The 12,341-nt window shown below is 44.0% G+C and overlaps 3 protein-coding genes across 3 annotated transcripts; all 3 read right to left on the reverse strand.

Annotated features, from left to right (window-relative positions):
- Positions 1 to 1,646: 1,646 nt before the first annotated feature.
- Positions 1,647 to 5,473, reverse strand: kdf1a (keratinocyte differentiation factor 1a). Its single transcript, XM_018686363.2, has 4 exons — positions 5,126 to 5,473; positions 3,710 to 4,773; positions 3,202 to 3,276; positions 1,647 to 2,346 (listed from the first exon to the last, which is right to left on the reverse strand). Exons 2-4 carry the CDS (start codon positions 4,752 to 4,754, stop codon positions 2,261 to 2,263), a joined length of 1,206 nt encoding a protein of 401 aa, XP_018541879.1. The 5' UTR covers positions 4,755 to 4,773; positions 5,126 to 5,473; the 3' UTR covers positions 1,647 to 2,260.
- Positions 5,474 to 6,063: 590 nt separating this feature from the next.
- LOC108889718 (trophoblast glycoprotein-like) lies at positions 6,064 to 8,617 on the reverse strand. The gene is made up of 2 exons (XM_018686346.2): positions 7,829 to 8,617; positions 6,064 to 7,606 (listed from the first exon to the last, which is right to left on the reverse strand). The coding sequence occupies exons 1-2, from the start codon at positions 8,086 to 8,088 to the stop codon at positions 6,619 to 6,621; spliced, it is 1,248 nt and encodes a 415-aa protein (XP_018541862.1). The 5' UTR covers positions 8,089 to 8,617; the 3' UTR covers positions 6,064 to 6,618.
- A 139-nt stretch (positions 8,618 to 8,756) lies between these two features.
- LOC108889728 (transmembrane protein 222) lies at positions 8,757 to 11,847 on the reverse strand. Its single transcript, XM_018686357.2, has 6 exons — positions 11,660 to 11,847; positions 11,311 to 11,395; positions 11,012 to 11,043; positions 10,816 to 10,912; positions 10,598 to 10,728; positions 8,757 to 9,454 (listed from the first exon to the last, which is right to left on the reverse strand). The coding sequence occupies exons 1-6, from the start codon at positions 11,776 to 11,778 to the stop codon at positions 9,367 to 9,369; spliced, it is 552 nt and encodes a 183-aa protein (XP_018541873.1). The 5' UTR covers positions 11,779 to 11,847; the 3' UTR covers positions 8,757 to 9,366.
- Positions 11,848 to 12,341: the final 494 nt, after the last annotated feature.

Consider the following 12,341-nt stretch of genomic DNA (forward strand, 5'->3'; position numbering starts at 1 on the left):
ATTCCCATAACTCAAAACAACACTGTAATTATAACTACAACTGAAAGTATGTAAGTAGACCGACTGTTGAGAAACAGATTTATTATCGGTGCTATCTGTCATTAAATATAGTTACTACATATTTTTGGTTGGCGGCTGCAACAACAGGCCTGTCACCTGAAGGTACACATCTTTAAATCTTAAAATATACATTATTGATAACTACAACTACAATTCATTTGACTCAACAGGACAGGACAGATTACTGAAATCAGGCTGATTTTCTGCATCGCTTCTCCCTTTTGCAATAAATAACAAAGACAAACCCCAGGATTTTATTTCCTTTTTGTCAGAACCAGCCAAACAAGTTCCTTCTTTGGCTGAGGGCGGAAAAAGCCTGCCTGGTATAACACAGTGACCTAGGGGAGATGAGCTTGACAACAATAATCTGAGAGATAAAAAGGAAAAGTAGACAGAAGAAAAACAGTAGCAGAAAACTCTGTGAAGCACAGACCCGTTGACATGTGAGCAAATAATTTGCTGCAAAACAAAAGGACCTGCATTAGTTTAAATTAGACCAGTGTTATTTTGGCTTGTATAGAGAGAGAAAGCAAAAAAAAAAAAAAAAAAAAAAAAAAGTTGATGCAAAGCTCTGCAAGCACAGAGCGGCCAGTTTTGTTTATGTAGTGCCAAATCATAACATAATCTCAGGGCACTTTTCATAAAGAGCATTCGGCAACAGTGGCAAGGAAAAGTTCCCTTTTAACAGAAACCTTGAGCAGACCTGGGCTGTGGGTGGGGGCGACTATCTGCTTCAGCCTGCTGGCTGCTGGCTCAACAGGGGGGGGGGTATTTCCAGAGGCAGAAATACCTGCAGAAAGTAACAGGGAAGAGGAGCTCAGTGCATCATGGGAAGTCCCTCAGCAATCTAGGCCTATACCAATACCAGCATAACTAGGGGATGGTTCAAGGCAAGCCTAAGCCAGTCCTAACTATAAGCTTTACCAGAAAGGAAAGTTTTAAGCCTGCTCTTAAATGTGCAGAAGGCGTCTGTCTCCTGGGTCCAAACTGGAAGGCTCTGCCTCCCATTCTACTTTTGGGGAGGAACCACAAGTAACCCTGCGTTTTGGGAGCACAGTGTTCTCGTGTGGTAAAAGGGCACTACAAGCTCTCCAAGGTACAACAGTGCCTGAACATTTAGAGCTTCGTAGTTGAGGAGTAGGATTTTAAATTTTGTTCTAGAGCCTGTGCAGAGAGGCTAATATGGGACAAATATGTAAAATACTTTTCCTAGTTCTTGTCAGTGCACGTGCAGCAGCATTCTGGATCAGCTCGAGACACTTCAGAGACTTACTGGGGCAGCCTGGTGAGAATTGCAATAATCCAGGCTAGAAGTTACAAATACATGAACTAGTTTTTGCTTCATCTTTTAGAGGTGGGATGTGCCTGATGTCTGCAATATTACATAGGTGAAAAAATGTTGATGTGTGTTTCCTGATTGAAGATAACTCTGAGGTTCCTTACAGTGGTGCTGGAGGCCAGGGCAATGCCATCTAAAGTAACTGTATCTTTAGATAATGTGTTTCTGTAGGCTAAAATAAGCAATAGATGACTTAAACATCACTACTATACATTCAGTTTCCTTGGGGAATACATGTGAAAAGGTGTAAACAAGCATGGAGATTTTTATTTTGTTAAAAACAGGACTTTGAGTAAAAAAACAACAACAACAGAAAACTGGTTTCAACAAATGGTTCAGCAATCCAGAAAGTAATATTGACTTAAAAAATATGTACATCAAAATATGGCTTAACAATACAGTTTTCAGAACAAGGCATGCCTCTAAGGAGTCTAAATGACAGGAGTCAATAAACCCATTGGCACAGTACATGCACAATGGCTTGCACAAACAATCACACAGACAAGAATGAGGACGGTTATGTTTTACCATCAGTCTCTATCCTATGACCTGACTGCTAAGACTGCATGGAGCGTTTCTTTTTCTGAAAACAACTTGCAACACTGCATACTAATACATAAACACTTTGTCTTTCCCTGTGTAAAACAAAACAAAACAAAACAAAACAAAACAAAAACAACAACAACAAAAAAACATTGTTTCCTCAGTGGGGTCATTTGCTGGAACAATAAAATGTTTCCAACAGCAAACATTAGCCGGACCACTAAAAGGAACAGTACAACCGCCCAGAAGGTGCTCCACTCAGTAACAGCATAAATGATAGAAGAAGGTTGGCTACATCCCTTGTCACTATAGGTACTTTCAGAGAAGCAGAGGAGCACCTGATGAGTCTGTTTCGGTGTCATGATGGTAGGCCGAGTAGGCTGTGGTGGTGCTGGAGTAGTACGCTGCAAGAGAGGAAAAAACACTTGATAATTTGAACAAGAAAACATAGCAGTTAATAGCATAGCACAGAAATAGCCAATACGGCGCATGTTCGTGCACATACAAGGTGCAACATAAAATATCAGGATGCTGACACATTCCCAGGCCGCAATGTGAAAGTTGCGAAAACACAATGTGGTGAACCCTCATTCAAAGACACGTAACAGGACACCTTGTTCTTTTTAAGAGCCTCTTTGCAGAACAACAACACAAAAAAAGAGAGAGAGAGAGGCTGCTGCATGGTAATCCATCTGTAACCTTAGTTATTCACTAAAATTACATAATAAACCGTGTGGTATATATTTAATGCGACTTGATCTGCAGGTGGTGTAGCATGACCACTCAGCCGGAGGGGGGGAGAATTGTTGGGGCAGATTGATAGGTGGGTGTAAGGTGGCAGATGAGGGGAGGAGGTGGCTAATGAGTGAGGGATTGGAATATGCAGAGAAAAGGGCAGGAATGCGGGGCTTTCACTGTATGTTGCTGGAAAGTAGAGAGGAGGTAAGAGAACGCCTGCAGCTGCAGCAGGTACAATGGGCTGCAGAGACGAAGCCTTGCGCACTGATTCACACAGCGGGGAGGTAATTATACCTCAATGACCAGGACATATAAAGACTGTAGCTCTATCAACACAATGAAAACAATTAAAGTTGATGATGTGCAATATTTCTAACCACTAATCACACTCTGGTGCTGAATGATTCTGGATCTAATTCAACTCTTAACCCCTCAAACATGCTTTTTTTTTTTCTCCCCCACAATTCAACACAAAGGGAGACACAAAAGGGTCCGACTTGGAAAATTCCCACAATACTCACTTTTCCCGCTGTAATGTCTCATTTTCCTTGCCAGCTCATCTGATGGCGTCTGCTCTGACACTTTGACCTCCGGAACTGTAGCAGGGGCGCGAAAAAAAAAGGAAAGAAAAAATGAGCACGAGCAGATGAGGAGCTTCAGTGCTCATTATTATTAATAGGTTCTCAGTTTACAATTAATCTGGTCATCCTGTCTGTTGTGCAATATGTTTTAAGAGACAATGTGCACCTGTATCAGCTTGCCTCAGATTAACCAGTTGTTATTAGGTCATTGCCTGTAAAATGCCTCGCATATCAGGGTTTAAGACTACGAGCTAAACAAAGGAGCTTCAGCAGCGTTCCAACAGACACGATGAGTCATTAAGGAAAATCAGGTCTGATGACTGGTATATTTGGTATGTAGCCGCCAGGTGGAGGCGAAAAGCCTTGTCAAATGGTAGCTCATAAATATTTATACAGGAGTAATCATTCACGTTAATTGGTTTTGAAACATGTTGAGTGATATTCTTACAGTCACTGCTTATGAAGGTGTTGGTCATGGTCTCGTTGCCGCTGTCAGGAAGAGTCCCGTCGCTCCTCCCATTAGGACGCTGTCCGGTGGACTGATGGCTCTTGTTTCTCTTGCCCTTTCGTGTGCTGATGCGTATGACCCCGTGCACCAGCTTGCACTCGGCCTCCTGCTCCTCCAGGTTGTAATCCTGGGCGATGCTGTAGATGAGCTCGCTGATCTCGTTGGTCTTGCGGGAGAAAGACGAGTCGGAGGTGCACTTGGCCAGCTGGTCGATCTGGTGCAGGGCGTAAAGCTCCAGCAGCTTCTTGGTGATGAGGGAGTCAATGTCCGTGCCCGTTTCGCTCAGGTCGTCTAACTCATAGTCCCGGGATAACAGACTGGTGTTGCTGACCGGCCTGTGGCTTTCGCCTTTGCCAGGCGCACGGGTCCGTTTGGTGGCAGGGACCGTATACTTTACTGTCTGACCTGCGATGCGCACGTCAGGGTAGCGGAAGCTGTCACTTGTGGGCAGCTTTGAGGGTTTGGTGGGCTTGCTGCACTCAACCTGTTTGCCACAGGTGGGGTTGCTCAAAGCCATGCCATTAGGAGGGTGAGGCTCGCTACCTGCTTTAGGGGGATGGTCTGTGGAGCTCTCGTTAACAGGCAGACAGGGCTCTCGGGTGCCATAAAATCCACAGGTCAGTACACAGCAGATAAGAGCCTTACAGCTGCTCCAGCCCATAGAGGCGCAGGAGCCACAGGCCTGTCTGCTGGTAGGCGTGTTGTCTGCCGACCCGGGAATGAAACCTATGGTCTCCGAGCCCCGCGCCGTGCCATTTCGTGGATGGCCTCCTCTGCTGCGACTGTACTTGTTCTCTGAATACCGGGAGTGGTCAGCGTGGTGCTCATGTAGATGCTCCCCGTGGGGATCCTTGTAGGAGTCTTGGCTGGCAGTGCTGTCTCTGGATATAGTCCGATGTTGTCTGTACTTTTCTGACCTGGAGCCGGAGCTGTGGTGTTTGTGGTGGCGGGACGCCTGGGGAGCCCCTGTGCTGTGACCAGGCATGGCTCAAAATGCCTGGGACCTGGTGTGGAAGAGGCATGTTTAGAAACAATAACCAGATGTAAACCTCCCCTTTTGTTGCCACACACGCTTGCAGCATTAAACGCACCATAGCACACTGAAACAGTCTGCATTCAAGACATCTGTAGTAAACACTTAACTTCCAGTAAAGTAACTTCCTGTTAAATTCTCAGACTGTAAATAAAACTGAGTAAACTGATTGCTGGCCTGATAATAATTTGGCCCATTCCGTCGCGCCCTTAAAGCTTGTTTGGCCTTCAGTACATGTGCCGGGGGGGAGGGGAGGGATCTTCACACCAAAACTCATTCAACTTTTAACTGTTTTTAATTTTACTTACAAAACAGTCACTTACCGCATAAGAGGAAACAATTGTGGCTGTCTTTTATCCCAGATAACTTGTTCAGCGAGCAAACCGCGGAAGTCCCAGACCGAAAACTTTCCTCTGCTAGCGCTTCAAATAGAGAAAAAAAAAAGAGACGGATTTTGACCGCCTACAGATTTCCAGGTGACTTTACCTCCACGAAACAACAAAGCTTTCAGACCCAAGGTTCGACCCGAACAGCGCAGCTTCGCTCTTTATCGTCTTTCTTTAGGTAAAATTCACAACCTTGTGTTGCCGACAGTCTCCCAATGTTTGGCTATTACCTGCGGCTACAGCTAATCCCAGATCCTACACCCACCCACAGGTGATTCGTGACGTCACGCGGGCGGATATACAAGTAGAGAAGAGGGAGAGACAGGGAAAAGATGATAACAGTCAACAGAAAGAGGACAAAAAGTGACCGAAAAGTACGATTAACGAAGAAATAAGCGTATTAGAAGGAAAACAATGGCGAGAAAAATGGACATAGCCACATTGTATTATGGTACTGTGTGATGCAACATAACAAGTGATGATGAAATCCTGCGCTTCACATTGTGACAAGTGAACTTTTTTTTTTTTTTTTAAACAAAAGCACCCTGTTACACCCCACACCACCACCACACACACACACACACACACACACACACAGGGGGATTCTGACAGGCACATAGAGGTGCGCAGCTGCACAGCCAGCAGGTGTATTTCCAAATATCTTTCATTCTGCCCCATTTTTCCCTCAGTGGAAACACTTAATCACACACACTCTCTGACGTGGAATAGCGGGGCCACCTCACCTGGAGAAAAATGAATGGATCTGTGTAGCACGCTGTCTTGTAGTTTTTACTGCAGTCACAATAAATCAGATGAACAAGAAAAATTAAATACATCAAAATGTCATTTTATTTATTATTAATGTAAATACAGATTTCATATCATACAGGGGCTTTAATATTTACTCCTTTGATTATTCTGATACAGTTCACATTATGAATACCACTCAAAATGACGACACATAGCTGGCTAAAAAGGATTCATGTTTTTATAGTTGAACCATAGAAAATCTAATAAATGTCTACAATTTACTGGGTGTCTATGGATTACAGTTTCTTAGGTCAACATGCCACTGAGCTACCACCTATGTCTTGTATCTATCTGGCAGTCATCTGCAGTATATCAAGATATATAAATATGAGATACCAAAAAAAAGAAAAACAGTAACTGTTTGCAGTCTAGTATGATATCACTCTAGCCTATATATTATATTCTTATAAAATTTACAAACATACAGTAATAATGTCACTTTACATATACAATGCCTCTATGCCTCAAAAACACAAAGGCACTTTTAGGGTGAGATTTATAACTGCAGTATGTACAGGAAGCTCAAAAATGCTAAATTAATTTATACATTTTCTGGCCTAAACTATTCATATCTACATCTAGCTCATATTTTGTCAAATTATTTTAGTTTCAGTAAGAGATCATAAGTTCAAAGGTGGTGTGGCTGTCACTTGTTTGACCTTTGCGTCTGAGGGAACCTGGACAATGCAGGTGTCATTTGGCAGCTGCTGTGACAGCGATAATCTTAAATGCCCTTGCGCCCTTCTGCTGCTGCTGCCACCACCGTTATCTGCTGAGATGTGTCCCAGGCGGGGGTCCGAGTCGATCTCATATCGGTAGTGGTACCCTTCCAGAACATCTCTACACGCATCTCTCATTTCATTGATCCACTTCTTCATGCCTTTGCGATTCAGGTAGAGCACAAAGAGGAAGACCATTCCCACGAACCCAAGCACCAGCCCCAGGAAAACATAGGATGTCTGCAGGGTGAGGTCAGCCACCTCCGCTTGGACTGGAACGACGCACCCAATAGCCTGGACGCTGAGCCCTCGCAGCCGGGTGTCGCTCAGTGCTCTCGGTGAGGTGCATCTCACGGCATCCACATCTAGCTGAGCCCTTGATTCATTCAGCCAGATGACAAAATTGTGGATTTCACAAGAGCAAGTGTATGGGTTGTCACCGAGAAGGATGCGGACGTTCCCGAGCCTGTCCAGCTCTTGTAGAGCCTCGGCACTGAATGTCTTGAAGGCATTCCGTGTCAGGTCCAGCACCTCCAGATGGTTCATGCCAGAGAAGGTCCCACTGTAGACAGCTACCAGAGAGTTGTTAGTGAGGAAGAGCTGCTGCAGATTGGGAAGGTGTGAGAACATCCCGGGGGGAAGCAGAGCGAGGTGGTTCCCAGAAAGGTCGAGGCGGAGGAGACCCCTGAGGCCGCCCCAGCGCAGAGCCGTGGTGAGGTCCGTCAGGGCGGTGAAGTTGTACAGCGAGCGGCTCAGGTTGAGCTCCTGAAGGGGACTGCCGGGTATGCTGAGAGCCTCCGGATGGATGAGCGCCAGCTGGTTCCCGCTGAGGTCCAGGAAGCGCAGGTTGATGAGGGCAGAGAAGCTGTGGGATGTCATCTCTGTAATCCTGTGAAGACGACTAACACTGTCACATCTGTCCTTGGACATTTAATATTACTCTCATACTTGGATACAAGTCATGCATCTCACTGTGCTGTCCAAGTGAATCAATGAAAACCACATTCACAGAAACAGACATAGTTCATTTATTAGATACACATCAACAAAGTTAGTCAAATAATCCAAATATACATGAACATAACAAAAAGAAAAACACTGACATTCTCACCTATTATTGCTTAAAATGATGTTGGTGACATTCTCCATCTCTGCAAATGAATTAGGTGCAATCTGGTGAATATTATTCCCTGTGATGACGACAGTCCTTGCATATCCTGGAACACTTTGCGGCACCGTGAGCAGATCCTTGGAAACACATTTCACCGTGCGAGTGACGGCAAAACACTCGCAGCCAGAAGGACAGTCCAAGCACTGGTATGGTGCACAAAGAAGAATTCCCAAAAACACATGGACTGCAAAAACACTCATGTCTAAACTATAGCTAATTAAAAAGGAAAGATTACACAGAGTATGAATTACAGCAGAGAAAAACTTGATTCCATGTGAATAAATAAGCTTTTGTTCTCACAAACTAATCAAACACACTGCAGAGGCGGCAAAGACTGCTCGCTCCAGCATCAGTCCCCTCCTCATCTGCTCCACTGTGGGAATAAAGGTCCCAGTGAATTGATGATAGTTCATATCACGCAGAATCTGCTGGATGAAAAAGGTACGTGGTTCCCTTAAAGGTACAGAGGACGATCAGGGCATCCACACAGCCTGTGACCTACACCACAGTCTGACAGGGGAGGTGCAAAAAAGACTACAACACACCAAATGTAAAGTAAAAAAAACAAAAAAAAACAGCAAATGTTAAACTAATAGAGAGACACACAATAATAAATAATACTATTTCTGGTACACAGCAGTAAAAACAACTTATCAAATAAATAATACACAATGATGTTATGTAGTATTGCTCATATTTTGTATAAATCGGCAGAGTTATAGTAACATTCCAGCATGTGGATGCATTCAGTTTCTGTCTGGAGAAAAGCAAGCAATACACCCATGGTAAAAAAAAAAAATAAAAAATAAAAAACAAACCAAAAAAACACACTTCACACATTTGTCTTTATACACCAGAGGAAAGTGAATTGAAGGGAGGAGAGCTTTTTTTCACGGGACAATATCACTATTTCTCACATGTGGGTCCTACATCATTCTATCTTTGGTAGTGGCTTATATCTCTTAGACAAATAATTGATGAATACATTTCAGCATTAAGGTTTCGTGGATCCATTTTCTAGCCATTCATCATCAAAATGTGCATTAGCCAGTCTGGAAACACATTCATCATTGCCTTCCATGAAATATACATCACTGGGATCTAAGCCAGCATTGCTCTACTGTAGTGTAATCTTCCTTCATAATCCTCCTATTAAGATAAACAAAAACAAAACAAAACAAAAAAACGCAGAGCCCACAATGTGAAAAACAGTGATGGTACATTTTGAAGAGATCTTTTGTAGCTTATACACATCTTAATATTTGATAAATACACAAATAACAAAAAAGAAACTACCCACAAACAACTAGGTTTTGCCCTCAGTTACCCTCCCAGAGACTAGATCAACAACAAAATCCTTCATTTGGTGTTTTTTGTACTAACAAATGCACCGTCAAAACACATCATTCACGTCAATGTATGCAGTACAACCAAAGTCTATGCGTCAATCCCAGTGTTGCTAGCTGCTGCTCGCTCCATTACTGTAGGTTGAATGTGAGGATGAAGGTGCCGAGGACTCCACACAGCATGACGAAAGGTAGCCAGGTCTTGAGGAACGCTGCCCAGCTGAAGGATAGAAAGAGGGTAACGTGTGTTAGAGTAATCATCGACACCTGGGTGGTGTGAGTGTGTGTAGCAGAAAGGGTAAACAAAACAAACACCCCTGTATATTTTAGACAGACAAGGACATGTGAGGTGTGTTGGAAGTATCACATGGTTCAGTCTCTTTACTCTCAGAGGCCCACAGCTCCCCCCCTCCCCCTGACTCTCTCTCCACCCCCCGCAGCCGCACCCCATCTCCGTGTCCTACTGTCCTTTCCACCCAGCCGGCGCAGGGAGCCCCAGCAGAGAGGTGACCTCCAGCGGTGACACAGAGGGGGAGCGCTGCTGTCAGTGATGAATTACACGACTCCCCTTCTGTTTAAAAGACTCCTGTGCCGTGGGAGTGTATGTGCGGAGGCAGCACAAACTGTGACGCCAGCGTTCTCTAAATGGGTCAGTGGAGAATAATGAGGGGGGTTCTCTGAGCCATATGTCTCTTAATGCTCGCTAGCATCCAGCAGCAGAGCAGTGTGTACATGATTGCGATGAAGATGCTTCAGGTGTGTACCGTTGACAACTATATTTTTCCAACTGTTAACTCTACCACTGCCACTTGTGTCCTCTCTGTATATATACACCTACGCCTACATATTTTCTTTAGATGCTGTACAGGCTGAAGACCAGAACTTGGGATCCAAAATGTTTAAGCAAGTATCCTGTTCACAGTGAAGACAGCACAGCAGATACACACCCTTGATGTGGCTATAGGTCAGGTGGTAGAGGAGGTAGACCATTAAACAAAAAGGAGGTTGGTTTGATCCTCCAGCTGTTTCTATTCAAATGTTGAAGTGTCTTTGACCGAGACACTCACACTCCCAAATGTATGTGGGTGTAAGGAAAAAAAATGTGAGTCAATCTGGACAAAAAAAAACCTGTCTAATGAATGTAATGTGCAGCTGTAGCTGTAAATGCTAGCAAATTAATCATTGTTTTATTTTGGTAAAATAATTAAATGTCAAAATATAACTGCCTGGTAAAGTAGAAAACAAGTACACTGGGAACTGGAGGACCGTGGAACAGATGCTCACTTGGATGCAGGGTTGGCTTTATACACACATTGTTCTTACAATGCTGGAACAAACGGCAGAATGAGGCTAAAATGCTTACCTCACATGTTTTCCATAAACGAGAGACAGCACACACAGGTTCACCATGTTCCAGGACGTGCTGTTGTCGTAGCGCATGAGGTTGAGGGCCATGGCAACGTGGGAATGGCAGTTATCAAAGCACAGATTGTGCTTCAATGAAACAGAGAAATTAGATATCATTATATGTATATATTATTATGGAAATATGTGCATTTAAAATCCCATATATCATCTTACCGGCCTGCATTTGTATTCCTCAGACGCATCGTGCACTGCTTTGTCCCATGTCGCAGCTCCGTTACCACAGACTTTGTCAACATCAAGCTTCCAATACCTGCAATGCAAGCTGACAATCAATCAACATGCTCATTTGAATGTGCAATCTTCTTGTTAACATGCTATAAAAAAAAATACAATATTGCAATTAACTTACTTTGTTGGTCTACCAAAGCCCATGTTGTCCTCCTGGGAAAAAACTCATATTTTAAAACATTGAATGAATCATACAAGTGTGTGGTTAAAACACAAAATACAGTGGATATATGGCCACCACTCCCTTTCATTAAAAATTCAACAGCTCCACTCTGCACGTCAGTATGACTTGTCATATTAGAGATTTGCATTTTAATGTATGTCCAACACTTCACTCTCCTGGGCCATTAGAAAGAGGCGGGGCAGTTCACTGCATCTGATACATACATGGATCAACTGCGAGCAGAGGAGATAACTCACCGAGACGAAATATGATCCTGCAAAATCTCGTATGACTCCAGCAGAGGTGCATATACCCATGTGACCAATGAAGGGGAGCACCCACCTGCAGGATGCACCCAGAAGAAAACAATACATCGATATGACTGCGTGCTGTTTACACATATGTCAATTCAGGCCTGTTTGATGGTGTAATAGAATACATTCTATGCAGTAATTTATTAAAAGGAAATAGATAGCATAGGTATTAATCAGCGGCTAACATAAATCTCCTTCGCTTCATCTGACGTTTGCAAAATAGCAACCTGCCGCTGTCACATTAAACGCTAAGCTAGCAAGACGTGTACAACAATAAGTGTTGGCTTCTTACGACAAAATAGGAATAGGAGTCCAGACAATGCAGTAGGGGTAGCGGCTGTTTTTTCTGTCGCTTTTCAAGAAGTCACCGTGGTAGTTCATCATCATGTCGCTCTCGTCCGCCTCCGCCATCACTGCCCGGGCTGACGGGGATGACAGTGACGCACAGACGGCGCCAGGCGCGCGTGGAAGCGGAAGCGCGCAGTCATCGCCTCCGCGGATTGTGAGCCAACGGTCGGGCAGTGAACGCAGCACCGTTCGTTAGTGCGCCGACTGCGGCGTTTGAGTACCACCGCTTAATGGGATTTAATAGGAACTGCACGGTTAAAGTCAGCAGTCATCAACACAACAATATGGTTTATTTTTTGTCATTTGTATTTATATTTGAGCATTTCCGTTAACTTATTGTATGGTTATTCATAAAGTGACAGTGACTCAACTCCAAGAAGAAATATATGTTCAACAAACATACAAAAGCTAGTTTTTCAGGCTTGGGAATTATTAAATCACAGCCATAGACTGTATGATCTCAGCCCGATGTGGCAGCAGCCACATTCACAGGCTCAGTCAGCCGTGAGCTTTATCAGTGTAACCTCCACTACTCCTAAAGCTGGGTCACCTCATTACTGTACGGTATATGGGGCACGCTATACTCCCCTAACCACTCATGCTTGTGGTGCACCGTGCTCACATTT

Source organism: Lates calcarifer, linkage group LG15 (genome assembly GCF_001640805.2).
Source record: "Lates calcarifer isolate ASB-BC8 linkage group LG15, TLL_Latcal_v3, whole genome shotgun sequence".
Lineage (NCBI taxonomy): Eukaryota > Metazoa > Chordata > Actinopteri > Centropomidae > Lates > Lates calcarifer.

Coding starts and splice junctions, on each gene's coding strand:
- kdf1a (XM_018686363.2), bottom strand. CDS start 4,754: ATGCCTGGTCACAGCACAGGGGCTCCCCAGGCGTCCCGCCACCACAAA. Junction 3,277..3,709: donor CACCTTCATAAGCAGTGACT/GTAAGAATATCA, acceptor CCCCTGCTACAG/TTCCGGAGGTCAAAGTGTCA. Junction 2,347..3,201: donor GAGACATTACAGCGGGAAAA/GTGAGTATTGTG, acceptor CCTCTCTTGCAG/CGTACTACTCCAGCACCACC.
- LOC108889718 (XM_018686346.2), bottom strand. CDS start 8,088: ATGAGTGTTTTTGCAGTCCATGTGTTTTTGGGAATTCTTCTTTGTGCA. Junction 7,607..7,828: donor ATCATTTTAAGCAATAATAG/GTGAGAATGTCA, acceptor TCGTCTTCACAG/GATTACAGAGATGACATCCC.
- LOC108889728 (XM_018686357.2), bottom strand. CDS start 11,778: ATGGCGGAGGCGGACGAGAGCGACATGATGATGAACTACCACGGTGAC. Junction 11,396..11,659: donor ACTCCTATTCCTATTTTGTC/GTAAGAAGCCAA, acceptor TGCATCCTGCAG/GTGGGTGCTCCCCTTCATTG. Junction 10,729..10,815: donor AGGAATACAAATGCAGGCCG/GTAAGATGATAT, acceptor GTTTCATTGAAG/CACAATCTGTGCTTTGATAA.